The sequence below is a fragment of the Stigmatopora nigra genome, chromosome 21 (genome assembly GCF_051989575.1).
Source record: "Stigmatopora nigra isolate UIUO_SnigA chromosome 21, RoL_Snig_1.1, whole genome shotgun sequence".
NCBI classification, from domain to species: domain Eukaryota; kingdom Metazoa; phylum Chordata; class Actinopteri; order Syngnathiformes; family Syngnathidae; genus Stigmatopora; species Stigmatopora nigra.
Genome location: NC_135528.1, coordinates 5,795,412 through 5,818,515, shown reverse-complemented (window position 1 = coordinate 5,818,515; position 23,104 = coordinate 5,795,412). Strand labels below are relative to the sequence as shown.

Sequence of the window (23,104 nt, the reverse complement as noted above, 5' to 3'; positions counted from 1 at the left end):
GTCTGGGCCACTGTCTCCTCAACAATAGACAAGGCAGTTTGAGGGCAGAAGAGGGGGTGCTTAAGCATCGGATGAAAAAATATCTCAAAGACTGCATTTGTAAGGCATGTGCAGTGAGAGCAAGAGTGTGAATCCCACTTGGGTCGGCGATAGCATTGATGGATGACTGTTGGGTCGCCTCTCTCGTCGGAATTGTGTCCAAATAGTCACAAGAGGATGAGAGCGACTTGTGTGCAGCTTGCAGAATGCTTTGATCCACTCCAGAATGCCATGTCTGTGGTCCAAAAAAATCTGTGTGTCCTACAGCGGGCTCTTTGTTTGTGGGAACCGGGGCCAACCCTCAACGCGCTTTGCGTGCGCCTTCCAGAAGGCTTTGTTTATGCACAGACGTGTGTGTGTGTGTCGTGTGAGGCTGGCGTCAAGGCCGTACCGCCACGGCGGCGGCGGTGGTGGCAGTGGCGGCGGCACGGCTCTCGTGCGAGGTCGGCCGGCGGTTGCACGGATGCTATTGCGGCGGCGGGATGTTTGTGGAGGACGCCATTGGGTACACATGGCACACAAACACGCACACGCCGGCTGACTGGCAGGGTTCTGACGAAATGGAGCCAGAGTTACCACCGCGGCTTCCAGAGAGCACGACCGCAGTCACACTGCATTGAGGTTCCCACGGGGGAGGGAGCCGGGAAAACCAGGCCGTAGGTGGGGGTGGCGTGTATATACGGATGAAAAACTTCAAATGTGAGACGGGTTGCAGTGGAGGGGAGGGGCTTGAAATTGAGAACATTTTTTGCTGTCGTGTGAAAGGGAATAAATGGAGACATGCACATGACTACAAGTTGCAGGATGAGTTTCAAGTAATAGAGTGAAGGAAAAGGGGAAAGAAGTGTGGACCAGGGTTTTAATTTACAGTCAGGAGCTGATGACAATAACAAACATGAGGGATATGAGAGGAGAAGAGCCAGAAAAAAAGATCATGTGGACAGGACACAAGGAAAAAGACTAAACTGAATTGAATCTATAAAACTGCAGTTTGCAATTCCCTTTTTAATTTAAGGATTGAGTTCAGAATCACTACAATGGTGACAAAATGGTGACACCTTGTAAGGGCCAAAAGGTCAAACAAATGCATTTCTTCCAATTCAATGTCCTTCTGAATTATTTTATTGAATTAATGTAATTGGTGCATGTAATAGACACAGCCAAACTGTTAAATACAGTTCCTCATAGAGAACCCAGATATCACATTAGCCAATTTGGAAACTTTGGGAGGAGCTGGCATGATGGTGGTGCGCTTGAGGTAGCAACGGCGTCTGTGGAGAAGAAGGTAATGTTTTAAGACACATAGGACTAAAATGATCATCTTGGACAGGAGCGTGTACAGTACCGGTAAGAAGCAGTTTCGAAGTTCTGATTGACATAAGTGTAGAACTGACAATGTTGATCAATAGTACACGTCTTTTGGCATGTTTCGGCGTCATCCATCAGTTCGAAGCGAATATCCGAACCTTGGAAATCGATTCCCTCCAGAGGTGTTTTTGCCCAGTCTGGAAAGAAAAGCATATATTGGCGATTTTTTATCATTATTAAATGAAACAAACCAAAAAAACTTACTATTATCTTGTTGACAATGGTGTGTTGCTATCCCAGAAGTGACACCATTTTTGGCCGTGAACTCCAGGCTGTTTCGGTTATCTTTTAAGAGACATTTCAAGTCACTGCTGCATAGATTTAAAAAATAATAATAATTATAATAAGCAAGTAAAATTGTAATCTCACGGTTAGAATAATAACAATTCTTTATTACCTCTGGAAGGAGAAGTAGGTACATTGTGGATGAGCGGAACACATTGCCAAACATTGCTCTGGCGTACCAGAAGGTTGTGTCATGAAGGCCCCGCCCACAATTTCAGCGTTTGGAAAAAGCTTGGTGGAGCATACTGGAAGCAAATGTTTGATTGACACCATCAACAATCAACACAACATTGAAAAAATTGAAATATTTTGTTTTTGTTACTCTTACCTGTGTCAGAGTACGGACTAAACTGAGCACTGTGCGAGAAGCCAGAAACCAAACCAGTTTTCCGGTTGACATTCAAAGTCCTTGGCAAATTCCAGCTGAATTTCAGGTGGCATTTATACCTAAAACAGCACAAATTTCTCTTAAATATGTTCTTTTGTCAAGAAATGTTGGCTACCAATGACAGAATTCAGCTTTGTTGTCATGTATAGCATCTCATTGTCTTACCTGTACTTCTCAGATGTGTAATCAGCCTGGATAAATGTGAAAAACTGGCAAAAGGGGTCTTTAGAGCACATTCGCTGACACTCCTGGTGGTCTGCTGTGAACAAGGTCCGATAGTCCGCTCCGTAAAAGTCCACATTTTGGTACACGCGGGCCAAACAAGGTTCTTGTTGACAAAGAGAGTTGTGAAACATAGTATGAACGCAAGTTCAAATGAGACACATGCAATGAGAAAACAAATTCAATGAGGTTGGGGGGCTACGTAGGTCGGTGCTGCAAGGTTTGAGGGAATATCCAGAGGTGACGCCAAGGAGAGGGACCTGGCTATTGGGTTGTCCTGAAGACGTAGACTTCAGGTAGCAGTAGAAATGCCTGTCCCGGAAATAAACGCAACTCAGAATGTTTGCATTGCAATGTAAAATGTGTCAAAAATCACAACATTTTTGCTTAACAACTCCCTAAAAGACCTAAATAACTTGTACAATGGCTTTTTGTAATTTATGTTACAGCCTAAAAACCCACTTTTACTATACTGCCGTTTTCTTCCATGGCTTTACCCTTCGTACCCCCAATTTTGGACATTTTCAAAAGGTGAGTGCAACTGTTTCAATGCATTTTTTTTCTGAATTGGAGAGAGAAATGAATGAGAACTGAACATGCATTAAAATACAGTCTGCTTAATGCATAAAATAACTTTCATATTTTGTCATGTAAGGTTAACAGAAGTTCAATAGAAATTGACTTGAACAAAAAGTGCATGAACGACAGCCTGAACTTTGACCTTAAAGCCAAATATCATCATTTATATAGTACATTATTTTATTTGAAATGTTTACCTCTGATCCTTAGTCCAGTCAGCCCTTATAAATGTAAAGAAGAGACATGACGGGAACTGTGTGCACAATTGCTGACAGTGTTGCACGTCTGGAGAGTACTCAAATTTGATATCCGTTCCTGGGAAGTCAATATTCTGCAACAAGTCCCGTTTACATTCTAAAGAAAATGGAGGAAATACAAAATCAGTTCACACATGCACGTGTCAATACATTAAACAGGTTTACCTTGGCTTGAGGAGAGCCGAGTCAGGGTAAGGAGACTCAATAGGATGAAATACACCTCCATTTTTAACACTGTCTAAAGTGCAACCACTTGTAATGTGCCTCCTATATAGTCTTTGACTTGTCCCCTTCAGAGATAACCTGTTCTGTGATTGGCTAACACTTTATTGCCTAATGTTTGCATGCAAGGAAAACCAGTCATTCTGTCAAACACTCTTATTAGGTAATTATCCTTTTTTTTTTTTTAAATTCCAAGTTGCCTTTTGACTTATTAGATTTTACTGAAGGCACTACTGTAGGAAAATCTAATTATTTTTTTTCCCAACAGAGCTATGGTGTTTAAGGGGTGCCGCAACAGGGCGAAGACATCCACCATGATGTCATTGTCTTGCAATTTGTCATTTTGAATGATTTTATTGAATACATTTCATAAATAACAATTGTGGTGCATGTAATACACACAGTTGCACTGTTAAATGCAGTTCCTCATAGAGAAGCCAGATATCACATTGGCCAATTTGGAAACTTTGGGAGGAGCTGGCATGATGTTGATGCGCTTGAGGTAGCATTGGCGCCTGTGGAGAAGAAGGCAATGATTTTAAACACAGGACTAAAATGATCATCTTACAGAGGAGCGTGCGTGTGCAGTACCGGCCAGCAGGATCCTCGAAGTTTGGATTGATATAAGTGTAAAACTGACAAAGATGATTATCAGTACACGTATTTTGGCACATCTCGGCGTCATCCATCATTACGTAGCGAATGTCCGAACCATAGAAATCGATTCCCTCCAGGGGTATCGTTGTCCACTCTGAAAAAAAAAGCATAAATTGGAGATTTTTTATCAGGTGATTGGGGGAGAGAAAAAAATAAAACAACTCACTAGTATCTTGTTGACAATAGTGCGTTGATATCCCAGAAGTGACACCATTTTTGGCCATGAGGTTCATTTCATTTCGGTTCTCTTTCAGGAGACATTTAAAGTCACTGCTGCAAATGAAATAATCAACTAGATTGCAATCTCACGGCAGAATAACAACAATTCTTCATTACCTCTGGAAGGAGAAGAAAGTACATTGCGGATGAGCGGAACACATTGCCAAACATTGCTCTGGCGTGCCAGTAGATTGTGTTGTGAAGGCCTCTCCCACAATTTCAGCGTTTGGAAAAAGCTGGGTCGAGCATACTGGAACTAAATTTTAGATTAATATCATCAACAATCGATGGGCTTGTTCCACGCAACATTGAAAATATAGATTTTTTTTTACCTTTACCTGTGTCAGAGGGCTGACTGAACTGACCACTTTGCGAGAAGCCAGAAATCATGCCATTTTTACGGTTGACATTCAAGGTCCTTGGCAAAGTCCAGCTGAATTTCAGGTGGCATTTATACCTAAAGGAGCACACATTTCTCTTAAATATGGTATTTTTCTCATTGATTCTACATAGAAGCCACAGAATTTAGCTTTGTCGGCATCTCATTCTCTTACCTGTACTTCTCAGATGTGAATTTAGGCTGGATAAATGTGAAAAACTGGCAAAAGGGGTCTTTAGAGCAGATTCGCTGACACTCCTGGTGGTCTGCTGTGAACAAGGTCCGATAGTCCGCTCCGTGAAAGTCCACATTTTGGTACACGCTGTCCAGACAAGGTTCTTGTTGACAAAGACAGTTGTGAAACATAGTATGAACACAATTTCAGATGAGACACATGCCATGGGAAAACAAATTGAATGAGGTGGGGGGGCTACGTGGGTCGGGGCTGCAAGGTTTGAGGGAATATCCAGAGGTGACGCCAAGGAGAGGGACCTGGCTATTGGGTTCTCCCCAATATGCATACTTGAGGTAGCAGTAGAAATGCCTGTTTCGGAAATAAACACCACTCAGAATGTTTGCATGGCCATGGAAAATATGTCAAAAATCACAACATTTTTGCTTAACAACTTCCTTCAAGACCTAAAACTCTTGTATAATGGCTTTTTGTAAATTATGTTAAAGCCTAGAAACCCATTTCTGCTGTATTGCCATTTTCTTCCATGGCTTTACCCTACCCTAAACGTCAGGCTAAACCTTTGACCCAAAAGCCAAAAATCCTTGAAAAAAAGATACCTTTTCCTCTTTTATACAGAGCAGTATTTTATTTGAAATTTTTACCTTTGATCCTCAGTCCAGTCAGGGCGTATAAATGTAAAGAAGTGACACGTCGGGAACTGTGTGCACAATAGCTGACAGTGTTGCGCATCAGGAGAGTACTCAAATTTGATGTCCGATCCTGGGAAGTCAACATCCTGCAACAACTCCCGTTTACATTCTAAAGAAAATGGAGGAAATACAAAATCAGTTCACACATACACGTGTCAATAAAATAAACAGGTTTACTTACCTTGGCTTGAAAGACTAATCAGGGTAAGGAGACTCAATAGGATGAAATACACCTCCATTTTTAAGACTATGTCTCGAGTGTACCAGCTTGTAATGTGCCTCCTACAAAGTTTTTGACTTGTCCCCTTTGGAGATGACTTGTTCTGTGATTGGTTAACACGTTATTGCCTAATGTTTGCAGTTAAGGAAAACCAGTCATTCTGTCAAACATTCTTATTAAGTAATTATCGTTTTTTTTTTTTTTTTTTTAATCCATGTTGCCCTTTGGACTCGTTGATTTTCAGTGAAGGCACTACTGTAGGAAAAAAAATGGACACCCGTGAGCTCTGAAAGAATTTCCCATTAGTAAACAGGAGTGATACCTTATATTTCATTAAGGGAACATTAATCCAACGATAGAAATGTTATTTAATCAATAATCCAACTCCAAAATAATGACAAATAACTAAGGAAGTGATCTTTTATTGACTTTTAAAGCTTAAAAGCTGCCATTTAAGTGCCAACACATATTGCAAAGCCATTATAGTTGCTATCACTTCATCACAGAAAGTCTCCATGGGCATTTTTTAGATGTCTTGGAAAGTGTCTTTTTTGTCTTTCCAGGAAGAAAACCAGGTTTTTTGAATGCTGGGCCTTTCCTTCACCAGATTGTGATATTCAGCCAGTTTCGGGAAACGCTTTGGACACAACCTGGAACAATCAATAAAAGAGAAAGTGAAGTGTTTTGTTTGTTTGGGTGTGTTTTTCTTGCCTAAAACACTCACCCCAGATGGAAAGCATACGCAATGGATGGAAAAACCACCACATCAGCCAAAGAAAAGCTCTTCCCAGCAATAAAAGGTCCAGTCTCCTTTTGAAACAGGAACAAAAGGGTTAAGCAACATTTGTTACCTGTGCCAAGAGTTTTTTTTTAGGTCAATCTGCCTTGGATGCAGTTTTTCCCCCGCAAGATGGCGCTGTTTTCTATCAAATATCCTCATTAGGTAGTGGATTGTAGTAGACTTATGTGAATGCATATTGTTAGACACCCAAACGTAATTATGATCAAAATAGATCATAAATGATACCTTCTCCATGTATCCTTCCCACAATTTGAGCTCGACACGCAAAGCCTCTCTGTTCCTAGTTTTTGCAGACTCGTGCCTCTCCCCTTCTGGAACTTTCCAGTCGTAATAGATGACATCACCTGCAAATAATCAAAAACAAAAGTATAAAAATCAAAAATCCAAAGTACTGGAATGCTGCACAGTTTCCACATTCACTGGAAATAATGCAGATGCACAGTTTAAGTGTCCACCGCCATCTGGTGTTTAAAGCACAGAATGTAACAGAATGAATTTAAGATTCTTTTGCAGGCCATATATATTTCATCAATTGCTCAGGGTGGATTTAAAAAATGGGCATCAGGGGCTTAGAGCATATACTTTGTATAAATTTGGCATGAAAACTCAACCCAAAACAATAGTTCTTTGTCTCATGACTTGGCTCGCCACTTTTTTTTTCTAAATCCTTTGTTGGATTAACATGGCCGCCCTTGTTTGTGAATAACATGTTTTGAGAAGTTAAATTCTCTCGGGGTGGCCTGTTCCTAATGAGCACCCCTCTTGGGAAGAGGAAGAGCATGTGATGATGCCAGGAGGAATTTACTTAGCAACAAAAAAAGGCAAACATGTGCTAGATCACAAGATGCAATCAGATAAAAAGGAAAGAAACCTGTAAAATAAAAAAAATCAAGTTGTTTTCATACCAAGCTTCTGGCCAAGTGTGTTCGCCTCAAAAAGGCGCTGCAACATCTTGGCCTTTTCGTCACAGCAGCTTGGGGTCAACGGGTTTCCCTGCTCCTTGAATTTACACTGTCATACATTTAAAAAAAAACAAAAAAAGGACAATTAACATTTAATCAGAGTTGATTCAGGCATTTTCTTCACTCAAGAACCCAAAGAAAATGCTTAATTTGGTAATAAAATGGCGACCCAGCTCGTTTCGACTTCGATTAGAAAGATTTTAATACTCCAGTACTTCTACTGGATTATATTTAGCTTTACCTCCAGGAACATGCAGGCAGCACAGGACTCATTGATGGCCTTATCCCCAAACTTAAAGGAGGGAAGCTTCAACAAACAAAGAGTTCAAATCAGATCCTGAACACAAGCATGCATTTTGACGGTAGTATTGCAGAAAAAAACCTACTTGTCCTCGGGGGTTGATGTCCATGACGGCCTGGGATTTGTGCTCCATCTTCATAAAGGAGAGACATTTACTGTTATAGTTGCTGAGACCTTTCTCCTCCAGGGCGATCATCACCCTCCAGCAAGGAGTGGAGCCTTCACCCCAATATAGAGTCATTTCCTGAGCCATTGTTGAATTGACAGCTGGTTCTTGAAAGCAATGTTGATCACCCTAGTGAGGTTAGAGGAAGGAATGAGACTGATTTGCTGGTGCCTGGTTATATAACAGGCAAGTGGGAGTGGCACATGACATCACACACCTCCATAATTAACTCATTCACTGCTATTGACAGTTCTAAACCACAAATTCATTTCAGAAGGCTTGGTAATGAATGATCATGTTTAAAAATAATTAAAAAATACAATATATGGGTATAAATAGAATTTAAAAAGAGTATATTTACTGTTTAGTTTGTGTACTCTTGTTAATAGCAGTTACAGGTTATGAAATTGCAAGTTCAATTGGAAATTGGATTGCCAATGAGTGGAATTGGAAAATATTGACCATATTTAATACTGAGCTCAGTATGGCTTTTAAAACAGTGAGAAAAGAAAAGTTGCTAAATACCTCTGGCGTTGGTGAATCATTTCCCTTTGGCCTACTTTTCACACGTGAAATGCAACTGTTTTAACACAAAACAAGTTCCCATTGCGTACATGGTGATAATTACATTCAATATTGAGGATTCTTATTTTGAGTTGAAGTGGTTGTATTTAGTTTTAGCTTTGCATGTCGTGTTTTAAACCCGAGTCATGATGATTTGACACTTTTTTAAGACGCCCTGCAGCTTTCAGGGGCGTGCATGCACACAACAGGTAATCCAACATGCAAACATAAAAAAAACAAATGGAAAAACTGCAGTGTAGCTTATGCAATTCCATTATCATAAAAAATATTTGATGTAATGCAAAGTTTTATTGTTTATTAAAAAGCTACACTTCCTTTTACATGTGTGTATATCCTGCACATTGCACCTTCAAAGTTAACTTGAGCCTAGATAGATCATATTACAGTAATATTTCATTATGCATTAGCCTTTTATGTGCAGTGTACTATGTACTTTTTAGTGTCGGGTGACAGCAGCATAAAAGGAAACGCAATTTCAATGCAAAGACACACAAAAACCTAAAATGGAATTAAACAGAATCATAGAATAGAGTCATGTATGTGTCTACATTATAGATAAAAATCCATGTCACGATGAAACAGCAAATGTCACTAATATTTGCACTAAAACCTGTTGTGGGACAGCCGAGGTGTGACCGCCTATTACTTTAAAATACGCCCTACCTGGTTTGATCCTTTTCTCTTTTCTCATAGCATAAAGGAAAACTGGTTAAAAAAATGTATGACACATATGCAGTTCCTTTATTAAGATTTTTATTTCTTGTCAAACATATACAAATACTATTTCAAGTGTGATCTTGGCCTTAATGGTCTCTTATGTGGTGTTGTTTCCCAGTTTGCATTTCCCCTCAGCGACATAAACATCAAAAAAACACCTCAAAAGCCAAAGTATTAAGGTGTAACATCATAAAAATAATACTTCCCATCAACCGTTCCCTTTTTTAAAATCATATTTTACAGATGGCGCTCTTCTCTTTTGCTTGTATACTCCGAATATTATACACCTTTCTACAGAGATAATAAAATAACACAACAGGTGGATGACAAGTTTGCTGCATGTCCTTTAAATATACTTTAGTTTAAAAAAAATCTCATCTTTTTACACTTTACAAACAGTTTTCCTCAAAAATAAAAACGTCCTTTGTGGTGACTTGGTAAGGTGCAAAAAGCTGACAAAGTGAGCGTGAGAGTTTTCAAATAAATATTGAGAACATTTCTGTAAGCAGTAAAGCGTCATCCCTTTTTTATTTTTGGGTAGAAAGGCACAACATATTCACCTTTCCTTAATCTGAAAGCAAACATTTATTTAAACAAAAATAATTTGCCTTTCTTGTGTTAAATCTTTTTGTTTTTTTTTTATAAATCTTTCTTGGTACCATAACCGGTTTTGGACGTAATCCGTCCATCTTTGGGCAACGAGTTCACAGCTTAAAAAGAAATCAAGTTTTGCGTCGATTCTTCCACGAGCGAGCGATTGTTCCGTTAAAAAACACCAAATGACGTCGCTTTCTCTCCTCTCGCTTTAAATCTGTCTTTTCTCAGCGTTAAAAGAAACCAAAACGGAAAATAAAAACGAACAAAAACTCTGACTTCATCACTCAGACAGACACCAGAGGCAAGGTTAGCAGCTTGACAGAAAGGCGGAGCTTCGAGAAGAGCACGTGGCAAAGGCGGTGGTTACATTTGCGGCTCGCCACAATCGGTCAAACCCAGGGCCACCGCTTCCTCGGGGGTCAAACCGTTCTTCAGGGTCCGCCTCACTATAGGATAGAAACATGTCAACATGTCAAAATGTCAAGATGCTAATGATCGTTCCTCCCATCAGCCATCAGGCTCTTTAACAAAAAAAAAAGGCTGTGTTAGGACCTACCATATGCATGTACATCTATGTGTATGTATATATGTGCTTATATAAATATGTATGTGTATGTATACATGTGCTTATATAATTATGTATGTGTATGTATATATGTGCATATATATGTATGTTTATATGTGCTTATATATGTATGTGTATGTATATATGTGCTTATATATGTATGTTTATATGTGCTTATATATGTATGTGTATGTATATATGTGCTTATATATGTATGTTTATATGTGCTTATATATGTATGTATGTATGTATGTATGTATGTATGTATATGAATTTGCTTATATATATGTATGTGTATGTATATATGTGCTTATATATGTATGTGTATGTATATATCTGCTTATATATGTATATATGTGCTTTTATATATGTATGTGTATGTACATGAATATATATTATATATATTTCAGCAACACATTTATTTATATATTTATTCATTTATTTATTAACTTACTTATTAACTTATCTATTTATGTCTAAAATGTATTTTTCTGTGTCTGTATTCTCACCCTCTTGCTACTGTGACAACGAAATTCCCCGAATATGGGATGAATAAAGTTATCCAATCCAATCTAACCAAAAAAAAATATTAAGCAAAACAATGGTCTAAAGCTTACATGATTTCCGATTGGCTCGAGACCTCCTCCTCTCTCGCGGTTGGGGTCTGCTTCCCGGGGCTTGCGTGGCGGACCTGACGATGCGCTCCATGATTTCGTCCGCCGTGTCGTCTCCACACACTTGAGGGTCTTCCACCGCTGGCGTCCGCGACCGCAGGCTGGCACCTGCAAAAAAAATTAAATTTCAAGTATTCCATTCCTGTCGGGGACCCATGACCTGTAATAGGGGGCCTGCAAATTGTGGCTCGAGGGCCATATGTGGCTTTTTAAAATATTTTTATCACCTCCTCGTCCCGGCCGCGATCGAATGCGTGTCCGAAGCCCCGGGACGGCGCTGATGTCCTTGTCGCCGCCGCCACCACTCAGGCTGTTTCTCAGCACCGCTTTCATGTGTTCGTGTTCGGCGGCGTCTTCGGCGTGGTCCAGACCTTGGGGTTGGTCGCCATGGCAGCCGCTAGGAGCGCTGCTTGGACCATATCGCCCACTCTGAGGACAAAGATAGGTGCTACAAGTCAGATTTTCATTGTTGTGCACCTATGGTCTTCAATTATTGATGCTATTATATTAATTATTCAGTATAATATTCGGCTTATGTTTCAGAAACAAGAAACTATGTTCATTTGTTGGTTGTGCCTTTGCCGTATGGTGGGCTTTTAAAAGGGGACCCTAACGACAGTGTATTTTAAAATGAACTAAAAAATAAATAAGAAAATCATTTATAGTTGTTTTTTGTGATTCAATTGAAAATACTACATAATACAACATATTCCTTTTAAATTTGGCATTGTATTTTATTTGAATATGGGGCAATAATGGTCTTTAATTTGCATGTTGGAATAAAAAAATGAGAAATTACATTTAAATAACAATTTATCTGAGTTGTATTGACTTTACATGAAAAAAATATCTTAGTTTACAAGTAGAGGAAGCATTTTTGTGTTTTTTTGCGGGTCATTTTTGTCCCTTTCATATGAAAAACATGCATTAATGGCTCATGAAGTATAAATTGTAAAGAGTTGGGTAGCAAAGTACTATTTTCAAACACCAAAAACTCAAAATGGCTCGTTAGAAATTAATTCAAATTGAAATATGAAGTCTAGGAAACTTAAAGGAAGTGATATCATGCACATGCGGGAGACGGGCACACGTGGATGTACCTCGCTCTCCTCTTCATCATCAGACTACAGAGGGAAAAAAAAGATGGAAAGTCAAAGAATGACGCCAAGAGGACACCAAGAGGAAAAAGACAGGAGGAGAAGAAGGAAAATGAACCTGAGCCCCACGTGGCGACGAATTGGCGTCGGTCTGGCAACTCACAGACACGTCTAAAATCATCTTCCCTCGCGTCTTGTTGCGTTCGCGATGGTCGGCGCGTTTCTGTTTCTGTTGGAGGACTCGGTCTCGGGTGGTGCGATACTCCAAGGCGAATTCACTGAGGATTTTGCTGAAGCGGTGGACGCTGACGTCTCGGGCGCTGTACGACGGATGGCCAAGAAACAACAGGAAGGAATGGAACCTGGAGGAAAGCAGGAGTTGAAAATCCCATCTTTGGTTGGGAGTTGGACGGAAAAGAGCGCCACCTGTTGATGATTCGGCGGTGGACAATCTCCAGGATGATGATTCGCTCGGCGCAGTCTTTGAGGAAGTCGGACATCTTTTGCTTGAGTAGTGGTTTCATCTCATGCTTGGCAATCACCTTCAGGTGGTCCCATGAGGCTTTGCAGCGACGTTCCATCTGACCTAGGTTCTCCTGTAGAAGGTTGAAATCCACCTAGCAACCAAATGGAGAATTTTGATTGAGCCTTAAGAAAAAAAAATAAGATTTGCCTTTTTTTTTTTTGTTGGAAATGATGGAAGTCTGACCTTTGCGGAACGTGTAATGGCGCCGATTTCCGAGTAGAGATCCGTGCTCTGAGGAAAGTTCTCCACCACCACGGAGCAGACGTGATGGAGTAAAGATTGCTTGTGGACCGTGTCCTTCACTTCGGGTACCTTCTGTAGATAAGTCAGCTCGAAACCTTTGGCCTAGACGAATGGATTTTGTTCGGAAAATTAAAAAAATCTCAATCCAAAATGAGGTTGATGACCCAGCAGGTGTCCCCCTAACTCACATTGGTCCCATTAAGGAAGTTTCCGATGGCGAGCAGCGTGGAAAGGATGTAGCGGAGAGTTTTATTTTTCTCCAATTGTTCCATTCCTTCTTTTAGATCCTGCAGTGGCTCAGCCACTTCCTGCAGGTGGAAAAACACAATTCAGAAATGCTATCTTCTTCAAATAAGCCTCCCAAAATGGCGCCTTATGTTTTCTTAAGGATGTACCTTCTCGGTGGCTTCGTAGTCCATTTTAAACGCCCAGAGCTGAAGTCGTGCAGATAGCTCGCTAATGGAGGACAGTGTGAGCAAGAACTGTTCAGCCGAACCAAGAGGCGTGTCAGGATTGGCCAATTGAGCCTCCTGGATCTTCTGCTTCTCCTCCTCGGTGGGAATCATGGTCAGGATTTTCTATTTGATTGGATTGGAGGAAAGCCGTTAGATGTGAGTTTTATTTTGTGCTAATTTGTGCCTGGCAGACCTCGATGCCCTCCTTGTTGAGTGCGTATTCGTCAAAGTTGAGGATCGCCGTCTTGATGGTGCGAGGAGGAGGTAGGACGGTTAGACCGATGTTGATGGCGTTGCTTCTTTTGGAATCCAGTACGATGACCTCTTGTCGTTTGCCGTCTGCTGCTGTTTTCTGAAATGGCAAGAGAAGGTCAATGGGTGCTCCGCTTTGATGGCTTTGGTTCAAGGTTATAAAATCGAGGGATATTCTATTCATTTCACTATGTGGTTGTGGTTTGGGATTTTAATGAGGAACTACAATGTACTGGTGTTTTCGTAGTATAACGTTTAGCGAGTTTGGGTTTAAAATAATGAAATTATAGTGGATACAAATTTGGTAGTGATTCCGTTTCGAATATTGAGATATAGAGAGAGTAAAAATAAATGGATTATTTAACTGTGGGGTGTGCTGATTTGTGTTAGAGTGAGAAATTCACAACCACAGTTTTGAGTCATGGTGGTCCTTTAAATTGAGGATTGTCTTAGTGATTGTGACAGCTTAAACTGGGCTTAAACTTAAAGTTTGGGCAGAAGTATTTGGAAACTCAATGAATTCAAATGGTGGGAGGCTGACATATCAGAAGCTTATGTTTGGAAATGATATAGGACCCTCCAAAAAAAAATACAAATAGTATAAGAGTTGTTTGATCTGAATCAGAACACACATGACCCAGCTTAACCTTCGATATATTGAAAGGGAGCCATAGAATGGCTCTTACCTTAGTCACAGGCATTTCTTTTGACTTGGATTCAAACAGATGTTCCAGTTTGGCTGTATCTAATTTCACCGAATCCAGTTCCGACCAGACAGAATCTCGACTTCTTTTGTAGTCTTTATTTGGCGATTCAGGGCGCACCTAAACACACACACACACTTTGTAAAAATACATTTTTATGTACACAATTTATGACTAGTAATTGTATTTTTGGTCTCTATTAAAATACTACAGAATATGTTTGACGTTTTTGCAAAACATTTTTGTATACACATGAATATTTCATCCCAAATTTGTATACTATTATCCTTTTTAAAGGGTTTAATATAAAATATTATGGAATCAATTAGGGTGATTCAATGTAAAATATGGTTCTACTTACAAAAAAACTCAAATTAATTTTGTAAGTAGAGGTACTAATATACTTAATGTCTTTGGATAGGATTTTCAATGTAAAATATGTGACTTGGCATTGTAAAATCATAATATTACATTCTAGATTTGTTCCTACTTGTCTCACCTCATTCCAGAATAACCTGATTGTCTTCTTTTTCTTGCCGAAGAGCGGTGGCTCGGGAGGAGGAGGGGGCATGAAGAGGTTGAACGTCGGCGGAGGAGGAGGCGGTAGCATCACGGGAGGAGCTACAGGACAAGTGCCCAGCACGGGGGGTGGCGGGGGGAAGGCGGGCAGCGACATGGAGGGGAATGGCGGAAGAGGAGGTGGCGGAGGAGGCTGCAAATCGCCACAGCTGCCCACAAGGGGGCCGTTCAGGACGTCCGTGTCATCCTCCTCCGTCAAATCGGTGAAGTTGATGTCGCCGATGCGTAGCTCTCGCGGGCTGGCCAGGAGTTGGTCCCAGATGGTGTCCGATTCCTTTTTGGGAGGGCCAACCGGCAAGGGCTCGCCGGATTGGCCGTCCGAATGCGGGTGAGGGCAACCCATGTCCTTGATTAGGTTTCCGAAGCGCTCGGCGAATAGCCGTATGCTGCCACGCTGCTCCGATTTTTCCTCCCGGTTGTCATCGGGCGAAGCGTCGCCGGGTCGTCCGTCGGCATCCTTACGCGTCTCCTCCTCCTCCTCCTCTTCTCTTTCCTCCTTCTCCATTTCCGCCTCATCCTCGTCCTCGGGGCTCTTCTTATTTTGCGAGTACAACATGTCCAGCATGAAGAGTTTGCTGTCCAGAAGTTTGCCGCAAGGTTTGTTTACTCCTTCCTTGAGCGCTGAAAAATGGAGGGCGAACCATTAAAAAATAGACAGCGTTTTCCTTGCATTTTTTAAAGGTCCCGACTCACCATTTTCGCCACTTCCTCGCTCCTCTCTTTCCAGGGTACTGCTAGCCGAGGAGATACTGGAAGCCGAGCAATTATCTTTCTCATTCACCTCCTCGTTCTGTCGCTCCTTATCGCTAAGGATGCCGCTATCCTCCTCGGCCTCCTCCTGCTCATTCGTCGCCGGAATCTCGCTTTCCTCCTCGACCTCCTCGTTCTCCTTCTTGGCCGGAACCTCGCTTTCCTCCTCACTTTCCACCTCCTCCTCGGCTTCCCCCTTCTCCTCCTCAGGCTCCTCCTCGGGCTCCTTGTCTTCAACCTCCTTCTCCTCGGCCTCTACGCCGTCCCCGGAGTCGTCAGCTTCGCCTGTGGACGAGAAAAGACGTACAACTTCGTCATCCACGAAATTTTTTGGCGTTTTCAAGAGGACTTGTATTCAAGAGGTTACATTTCCACACACGAAGGCACGCAGGAATAACAAACAACACTTGGCCAAGGCTAAACCACATCCCGGGGACACAAAGCTGTGGGCTGTGGCGGCACGGTGAATACGCACGGGAAATGAAAGGACCCGGTTCCTGTTTGCATCCAAACGCGACTGGGAGAGTACAGTCCCGCTTAGTGATGCTGGCGGGGTTAAAAAAACAGGACGCCATGAGGCCTTGAGCCTTGGGCTTTGAGCTCACCCCTAAAATAAAGCGCTTTTAAAACAACCATTTGACTTTCACCTATTTTCCTGCTTTCTTCCATCTTGTTTTCCATATACGCCCCCCACTCTCACATTTTCTCAAGCTCCTACTTCACTTTATATACCGTATTTTCACCACTATAAGGCGCACTTAAAAGTCTTAAATTTTCTCCAAAATAGACAGTGCGCCTTATAATCCAGTGCGCCTTATAATCCAGTGCGCCTTATATATGGAAAAAACAGAAAACAAAAACAAAAAAAACACCACTGTCGGATATTAAAAAAACACAAACGCCTGAATTGAAACAATACTGTTAAATATACAGATGCCATCTTAGTTTACAAAATCTTCCATCATATAGCTCCTCCCCCACTGCAAGATTTTATACAAAAAAATCCAAAACATCAACAATGGCTGGCTCTAGAGGTGACTGTGTAGTAGTGAGTGCTTCATACCTGGAAGTCAATAGCAATTACCGTATTTTCACGACTATAAGGCGCACTTACAAGTCTTAAATTTTCTCCAAAATAGACAGTGCGCCTTATAATACAGATAATCTCCATAAATGCATACTTGAGACAATAAAAATAACATATATTCAAGTCTTACCAGTTTCTGGAGTGGCACAAGGACTAGAAGTAGGTTCGGCTTCGTTATCGGCTTGGCAATCCTCTTGCGAGGCGGTCGAGGACGGGGTACTACCACGCCTCGACGACGACCACGTTTCGGAGGGTTCAAAGGTCAGCTCCAGGTCAGGGGGGTGCGTTCTCGGCCCACGGGGGACACGTTCCTTCTCGTACTCCTCGGCCGCTAGGCGCTCCACATTTTTATACCTGAGAAAGATTGTTTTCAAGAAAGAAAAAGTGTTTTTTCCCGTCCTTCCTTGTTGTCCCGCTCCGTGCAACCTGCCAGCTGGAGATGGAGGGAGGGGGAGTAGACCCTCTTTAAGCTCCTTCCACTGACCCCGCCTCTCTTTCCCATGAATATGAGGGGGCTTCTGTTCCAAATTCATTAGCATCAGACCACTTTAGAGGTCTAAAGGAACTGGATACAGCTTTGTGTGTAGTCAAATTTGTATTGTGTTGAAACTTAAGCTAGAAATAGCAATTTCCTTTTGTATGGATGCATACAATCAGGTTTGTTTAAAAGTACTGCATGTAAATATTTGAAATACTTCAAAAATGTTTGGTTTTTGAAGGTTTGGGGTTGCCCGATCAGGAGGAAAGCGTGAAATATTTGTATCAGTATGCAAATGTAGGGGAGGACGACTTAGTTACGCTTATTTGCTGAGGCTAGTTCTCATGAGAATTGAGTCTAATTTACACACAAATGACAGCGTCATTTGCCCAAAATGGGTATATTTAGGAGCTTTTTTTTCCAAAGTGTTGTTTGACTTGGTCCTGACAGACAACAAAAACCATAAAATGACACAAAAACATAGTTTTTAGGCATAATAAGGCATTTAAATCCCATTAAAGTTACTTCTAAATGAGACATGAATGATAATTCCCACAAGGAACAACGACACACTCTTGATGGTTAAACAGGAAACAGAAAATAAACAGGAAGGAGGTTAAAAATCACGAACAATGAGTTAGTAACTACATTTTTTTCTTCCCAGCAGCAACTGGGCTTAGAACCATCAAACAGGGATCTAATCTGCTATTTTATGTCAACATCATTACAGACTCATAAAATGATTGGCTTGTGTTTAACTGTTTCTTTTAGAAAGCTGTTAGAATGTTTGTAAATGAACTTTAACACTAATTTTGCTTAAAAAACATGCTTTTTATGTATACTTGCTTACCTCTCTTCCCGTGCCATCCTGGCTTCTTCCATTTTATCCACATAGCCTCGACTATGATACAGAAAATAAGCATGTTGATGTATAAAACACAATATTGAGAAGATATGGTAGTGTTTTTTTATGTGTGTGAATGAAAAAAAATGAAGAGATTTGGGAGTATGTCACCTGTGTTTGTTCCTTTCCTCTCGTTCAATCTTCTGTAGCCTTTCTTCCCTCTCCACGCGCCGCCGTTCTCGTTCAGCCGCCAAAGATTCCTGATGTTGTCGGTATGAGGAAGATAGGAGACCGCCCAGAGGAGGCCTGAGGACCAAACAAAGGCTTCTCATTAGCTGGTGATGTTCATTTATACTGAATTCATGGAGTTATGGTTGCAATTATCATATTTAGAGCGGACATTATTTCAGATAAAGGATATTTGAGGCAATTCTGAGCTAATTGGATGCATTGGACAAACAATGATGATGATGGTGATGATGTGTGAGAGCTTGTTGGTCAGGTGACCTCACCTTGGACTAGTGGGGGTGCCGTGAGATGAGTAGGATGGGAAACTTCCGTTCCTTGGGAAAGGAAACGTGATGGCAGTAAGATGCAAGAACATTTTGAGTATTGAAATATGGGCCAGAAATTGAGGAACATTTATATTTTCATAAGTGGAAGGTAGTTGGTTTAACAAATTTTCGGAATTCTCTGACAGTGTACTTTAGCAATTTGCTAAAAAAATGATTTATTTATAAAGAAATTGCAGGTGCTGCTTTGGTTAGGCTTTACATCATAGTTTTTGGGGTATAAGTCCCACTGCAGAAATAGTTATTTTCTTAAATTTAAGGAGCAGTAAAGTAGGGAACAACAGATTAAATAGGCGCTTGCTAACTTGAATTTTTAAGTCAAATTGTGCCAAAAAATAAAAGACATAAGTTGCAATTCATTATGAATTTCAGTGCAAACCACACTATAAAAGTGTGACTTATTGCCCTTAAATGATGGCAGATATTAGTAATTGTATCATTCATACGTGTTAATTTATATTTTGACGGAATGCAATAAGATTGTGGGGAAAGTGAAGTTGCATGGAAATGCAAGGGAAGAAAAACCAGGCATCTAAAAGTGGTAAAAGTCCCATCTGCACGTTTAGGAAAGTTAAAAAAGTGAAAAGAAGATCCAAAGAGTGAAAAAATGTGGCTAAAAATCTTCCAAACAAGTGCTTCAGTGACAAGATGAAGGAAAAAAAGTGATTTCAAAAGCTGTGACAGAGAGAAAGACTCCAAGATTCCAAGAAGATTCTTAAGGTGAAAACCGGAAGAAAAGCCAGAAGTGGAAAAAAATTCAAGTACGAGGATCACTCTGACCTTGCAGATGCCGTATCATTTGCCTCCACGTACGCTTTGGATGGAGACGTCTCTTCGTCCATGTCGTAGGAGAAGAGGTGGAAGGGCGAGTGGGGTGTGTAGAGCGGGCGTTCGGGGGAGGGTTGCGAGCTCCCGCGTAATGGCGGGCTGATTTCTTTTGTGGCTGGAACTGTGCTGGTAACCCTCTTTTTAGCCAATAAGGCTGCCAAAAGTGAGGGAGGGCTGAGGGGGGATGGCATGGGAGGAGGAGGAGGAGACGTCGGCATTGGGGGGCTGCCCAGAGCTTCTTTCCAATTTCCAAGGTCGGGATCGTGTAAGGGTTTAGATGTGATGGTGATGGACTGGATTGTACGTTGAATGATGGAAGGAAGGTGCCTAACCGAGCTAAGTGGGAGGGAGGAATAGAAATGAAATGATGTGAATAAAATGGTATTAAATAAACATGGGGGAGTAACCTAAGAGTGAATGTGGTTTTAGTTAAAGGATGGTGTAGTTTTGTTTATTGTCCTGGGGTACCTGGAGCTACTCTGACTAGACAAAAAAGCCTCATCGTTTTCATCGGAATCCGACTCGGTCAATGCAGGCTCATCTTCTTCTTCGTGTACCTTTTCCAGTCCAGCCTCATATTCCTCATCTCTACGGGATGAGATTAAGGAGTACGAGGACATGCAAAGATGGATGAGGGCCAGGTCAAAATGCAAATGGAAAGAGGAAATGGAATATGATCGAGGTTATGCAGACATTCAAGCATCATGCAATTGGCAAATGTAAACAGGATCAATTGGATTCAGAAGTGATTTGAAATTAAACACTTTATGAATCACCATACAATTGATAAAATCAGCAGAATAGTATTAATTTTTCAATTAAAATGTGCTCAGATGATAACCATGCTTTGATTTTATCAGGACAATCACATAAACATAATGCATGTGTTTATTGTGCATCTACTGTAAAAATGCATTAAAGAAATGCCCCTTGTTTTGCTAGTTGTTAAAATAGCAAAACCCTGTCTTCCATGCTTGGCAACACAATTCTGTGCAAGTGAGGGTTATTCAGAGGAAATCAGTGGCTTTGAAAGCAAAGATAAAGCAGTGTATTCTTATTAAAAACGTGATTTCATCGCAAAACTAAAACTCTTTTGTGCTCTACTGTTCGTGATGCTCTCACATTGGCTTTCATATCACATATATAAGGGGGAAAACATATTACTTGGTAGTATTTAAGTGGTAGGAATCCTTTTTTTCAGTCAACTTTTGAACTTACATGGATGGAAGACAACCTGAAAGTGCTCTGGGGCAGAAAATGTTGACATAAATAGCATTTTTTTTATGCTCCCTCCATCATTTTAACATTTTTTTCTCTTTAATCCTCTATTCACTCACCCACTCCCTCACCCACTCACCTCTCGCTCATCTCCTCAGCCCTCTGACCACCAAAAGGATGGAATCCCGCCCTCTGGGGGGACGCAGGGCTGCAGGGTGACGCCTGTCCGGATCGCCCCAGAGATGCCCTGCGGCTCCGCCTCCTCTCCAGACCGCAACGTTTATCCCCGCTCCCGATACTCGCCCGCCGACGATCGCGTCGCCCTGTCGGTGGAGGCTGGGCGTCGTCGTCACTATCTTCATGTCGGAGTGTAGACTAATGGAAGAAATGTCCGCACGGGTTTTAAATAGACAGGGAATGGGCTATTATTCCCACTTTCAATAAGCTAACCTCATAGATATTGAGTTGTTCAACCAAGTCTAGATCCGTGCCTTTCCGAGCCAAGTGTCTCTGGGCTACCGTCTCCATTCCTTGCTCCTCTAGACCGTCCACCATGTCGTAGAAGGAGTCTTGGTCGGGTAAGGCCGCCAATGTCTGGGGAACAGAATGGACAAAGTTGTGCAAATTCTGACTCTTGACGTTTTTGGATGGATTTCCTTTAAAATACCTTATTAATGAGGGTCATAGCATAGACTAGTAGTTCTGTGTCAACACCATCTTTCTCTTGGAGAATCTCCATGGCGCTGGACCAGGCTTTGCAACCTGGACATAGCAGTTAACCAAATTAAATCTGAGGATTTAGTATATTAATTATTATTCCATAATCCAAAATGATAAACACCTCTCTTTGAATCCACCGTGGCGATGGCGTCTATAAGATGTGGCGCATTGGATTCGGAGTACTCCACAAAAACCAGTAATAACTTCATTGCAGTTTTTACCACCAGACGGAACTAGGACACATAGTACAGTTTTATTCATCTGAAGGCAGTTTAGGATTTTTTGGGGGTGATTTCAGTTTATATTTACCTTCGATCCGACAAGTGTGTAAAGCCACTCGATGGTATCATTGTGGCCAATGACACCATTCATCCCATCAACATATAACATGATTTGGCCCAGTGCTGTCAAACATATTCAAATAAACATGTTAGATGAAATAAAAGAAGACGTGTGCAAAATTGGGACATGTTCTGGACTTTTGGCCCTTTTGGAATAATAAAACTGAATGAAATAAAATGGTCTGGCATGACTTTAAGTCATAGTTTCAAGTAGAAGTCAATGGAAAGCTTGTTTTATGTTATCAACCCCAAGAATTATCGATAACTAAGGTAATAAATAGGTGCATAGTTGAAATTATATAAAAAAGTAGTACAGTAGAGTGCAATCCATACCTCTTAAAATATAGTTCTGATAATTCTGGTCTGCTTCTGCACCCACTTTAATGAGACACGTCAAACCTTCAGCAATAACAAACTCATGGACCAAGTCTTTGTCATCCTGTTGCAAAGAAATGGGAATTTAAACATCTTACATGACATGTTAAATACCCAAAATACCCAAACATTGATCAAATACATTATCTCAGATTGTGTTATAAGTTCCTCCCAGCAGGTGGCAACGAAGTTCTGGTTTAGACTAAGCGTAGAAAAGTATTTCTATGTGTTCCTTCCCCCAATGATTGCTTGGTGGACCCAAATTTCTTTGAGGGGGGTCCCCTTCAATCCCATAAAATGCAATTTTGAAAACCCTAACCAAAGTGTTATGTAACCCTCCTGCCAAATTGACTCCAAGTTCATGGGAACTGCAACAATTTTCCATCCAAAATACCTGAAAGATTTGCTTGAGTGAGAAGAGCGCCCTCCTCAAGTCTCGTCCACTGGAGTTATACAGTTTTTCTGCATAAAAAAAATGAGAGAGAAACATACATGAGGTTTATTGGTGTTATGATTTAATTAAGAATAGGCCCAAAAGCTAAAGATAGAACTTCCTTTTTGGCACGTCTTGTTTATCCGCCGGCTTGTAAAAAAAACAGCTCACAATGAGACTCAGATGTGAAAAAGTTTTGGCAATAAAGTGCGAGGAATCGATAAAACTCATCACACACATCGGTGCCTTGCTGACCGTTGGCATTGAACACGTTTTAACTGGTCGTCATCGACCGGACGGCACGTGGGCGACCTCTCGCCCCCTGTCCGTCATGCACCAACACACCAACACACACACACACTTACACTCACGTACACAGTAGTGATTAGAGTTGAAATGGAATGTTAATGAGCCGCTGGCTAGCTTTCAAATGTGAGATATTCAGGTCACAACATGGAAAGTACCAAATCTTATAAGTGCTGATAACCCTGCAATGATACTTCTTAACCTTCA

At 41.1% G+C, this 23,104-nt stretch overlaps 4 protein-coding genes across 5 annotated transcripts in view; all 4 read right to left on the bottom strand.

The window, feature by feature from the left end:
- Positions 1–1,138: 1,138 nt before the first annotated feature.
- On the bottom strand, positions 1,139–3,447 carry LOC144214969 (coagulation factor XI-like). 2 transcript variants are annotated; one of them, XM_077743715.1, is made up of 9 exons: positions 3,304–3,447; positions 3,079–3,235; positions 2,505–2,614; positions 2,246–2,408; positions 2,021–2,139; positions 1,805–1,937; positions 1,612–1,718; positions 1,385–1,544; positions 1,139–1,310 (listed from the first exon to the last, which is right to left on the bottom strand). In XM_077743715.1, exons 1-9 carry the CDS (start codon positions 3,362–3,364, stop codon positions 1,208–1,210), a joined length of 1,113 nt encoding a protein of 370 aa, XP_077599841.1. In that variant the 5' UTR covers positions 3,365–3,447; the 3' UTR covers positions 1,139–1,207. The 2 variants fall into 2 exon arrangements, with proteins under 2 accessions (XP_077599841.1, XP_077599842.1); XM_077743716.1 differs by having other exon boundaries at positions 1,612–1,715.
- A 247-nt stretch (positions 3,448–3,694) lies between these two features.
- Positions 3,695–5,844, bottom strand: LOC144214967 (coagulation factor XI-like). Its single transcript, XM_077743714.1, has 9 exons — positions 5,682–5,844; positions 5,453–5,609; positions 5,050–5,159; positions 4,791–4,953; positions 4,569–4,693; positions 4,354–4,492; positions 4,184–4,290; positions 3,952–4,111; positions 3,695–3,875 (listed from the first exon to the last, which is right to left on the bottom strand). Exons 1-9 carry the CDS (start codon positions 5,737–5,739, stop codon positions 3,773–3,775), a joined length of 1,122 nt encoding a protein of 373 aa, XP_077599840.1. The 5' UTR covers positions 5,740–5,844; the 3' UTR covers positions 3,695–3,772.
- Positions 5,845–6,126: 282 nt separating this feature from the next.
- gstr (glutathione S-transferase rho) lies at positions 6,127–8,119 on the bottom strand. The gene is made up of 6 exons (XM_077743893.1): positions 7,871–8,119; positions 7,726–7,791; positions 7,428–7,533; positions 6,748–6,866; positions 6,445–6,530; positions 6,127–6,370 (listed from the first exon to the last, which is right to left on the bottom strand). The coding sequence occupies exons 1-6, from the start codon at positions 8,036–8,038 to the stop codon at positions 6,247–6,249; spliced, it is 669 nt and encodes a 222-aa protein (XP_077600019.1). The 5' UTR covers positions 8,039–8,119; the 3' UTR covers positions 6,127–6,246.
- A 1,153-nt stretch (positions 8,120–9,272) lies between these two features.
- LOC144214972 (FH1/FH2 domain-containing protein 3-like) overlaps positions 9,273–23,104 on the bottom strand; it is a 31,663-nt gene continuing 17,831 nt past the window's right edge. Inside the window, 25 exon segments of the mRNA XM_077743720.1 lie at positions 9,273–10,296; positions 11,033–11,197; positions 11,317–11,518; positions 12,190–12,213; positions 12,305–12,548; positions 12,613–12,803; positions 12,896–13,057; positions 13,144–13,263; positions 13,351–13,533; positions 13,604–13,762; positions 14,349–14,486; positions 14,866–15,980; positions 16,913–17,136; positions 18,111–18,161; positions 18,276–18,410; positions 18,617–18,667; positions 19,457–19,840; positions 19,973–20,092; positions 20,862–21,097; positions 21,173–21,316; positions 21,390–21,484; positions 21,564–21,675; positions 21,752–21,846; positions 22,117–22,222; positions 22,553–22,620. Of these exon segments, the coding sequence (XP_077599846.1) occupies positions 10,214–10,296; positions 11,033–11,197; positions 11,317–11,518; positions 12,190–12,213; positions 12,305–12,548; positions 12,613–12,803; positions 12,896–13,057; positions 13,144–13,263; positions 13,351–13,533; positions 13,604–13,762; positions 14,349–14,486; positions 14,866–15,980; positions 16,913–17,136; positions 18,111–18,161; positions 18,276–18,410; positions 18,617–18,667; positions 19,457–19,840; positions 19,973–20,092; positions 20,862–21,097; positions 21,173–21,316; positions 21,390–21,484; positions 21,564–21,675; positions 21,752–21,846; positions 22,117–22,222; positions 22,553–22,620 (4,607 nt within the window). The 3' untranslated portion in view covers positions 9,273–10,213.

Coding starts and splice junctions, on each gene's coding strand:
- LOC144214967 (XM_077743714.1), bottom strand. CDS start 5,739: ATGGAGGTGTATTTCATCCTATTGAGTCTCCTTACCCTGATTAGTCTT. Junction 5,610..5,681: donor GATTAGTCTTTCAAGCCAAG/GTAAGTAAACCT, acceptor CATTTTCTTTAG/AATGTAAACGGGAGTTGTTG. Junction 4,493..4,568: donor GCCCTCTGACACAGGTAAAG/GTAAAAAAAAAT, acceptor TCTAAAATTTAG/TTCCAGTATGCTCGACCCAG.
- gstr (XM_077743893.1), bottom strand. CDS start 8,038: ATGGCTCAGGAAATGACTCTATATTGGGGTGAAGGCTCCACTCCTTGC. Junction 7,534..7,725: donor CTGCCTGCATGTTCCTGGAG/GTAAAGCTAAAT, acceptor AATGTATGACAG/TGTAAATTCAAGGAGCAGGG. Junction 6,371..6,444: donor GCGTATGCTTTCCATCTGGG/GTGAGTGTTTTA, acceptor TGATTGTTCCAG/GTTGTGTCCAAAGCGTTTCC.
- LOC144214969 (XM_077743715.1), bottom strand. CDS start 3,364: ATGGAGGTGTATTTCATCCTATTGAGTCTCCTTACCCTGACTCGGCTC. Junction 1,938..2,020: donor TAGTCCGTACTCTGACACAG/GTAAGAGTAACA, acceptor ATTTGCTTCCAG/TATGCTCCACCAAGCTTTTT. Junction 1,311..1,384: donor TTCGAAACTGCTTCTTACCG/GTACTGTACACG, acceptor TCTTCTCCACAG/ACGCCGTTGCTACCTCAAGC.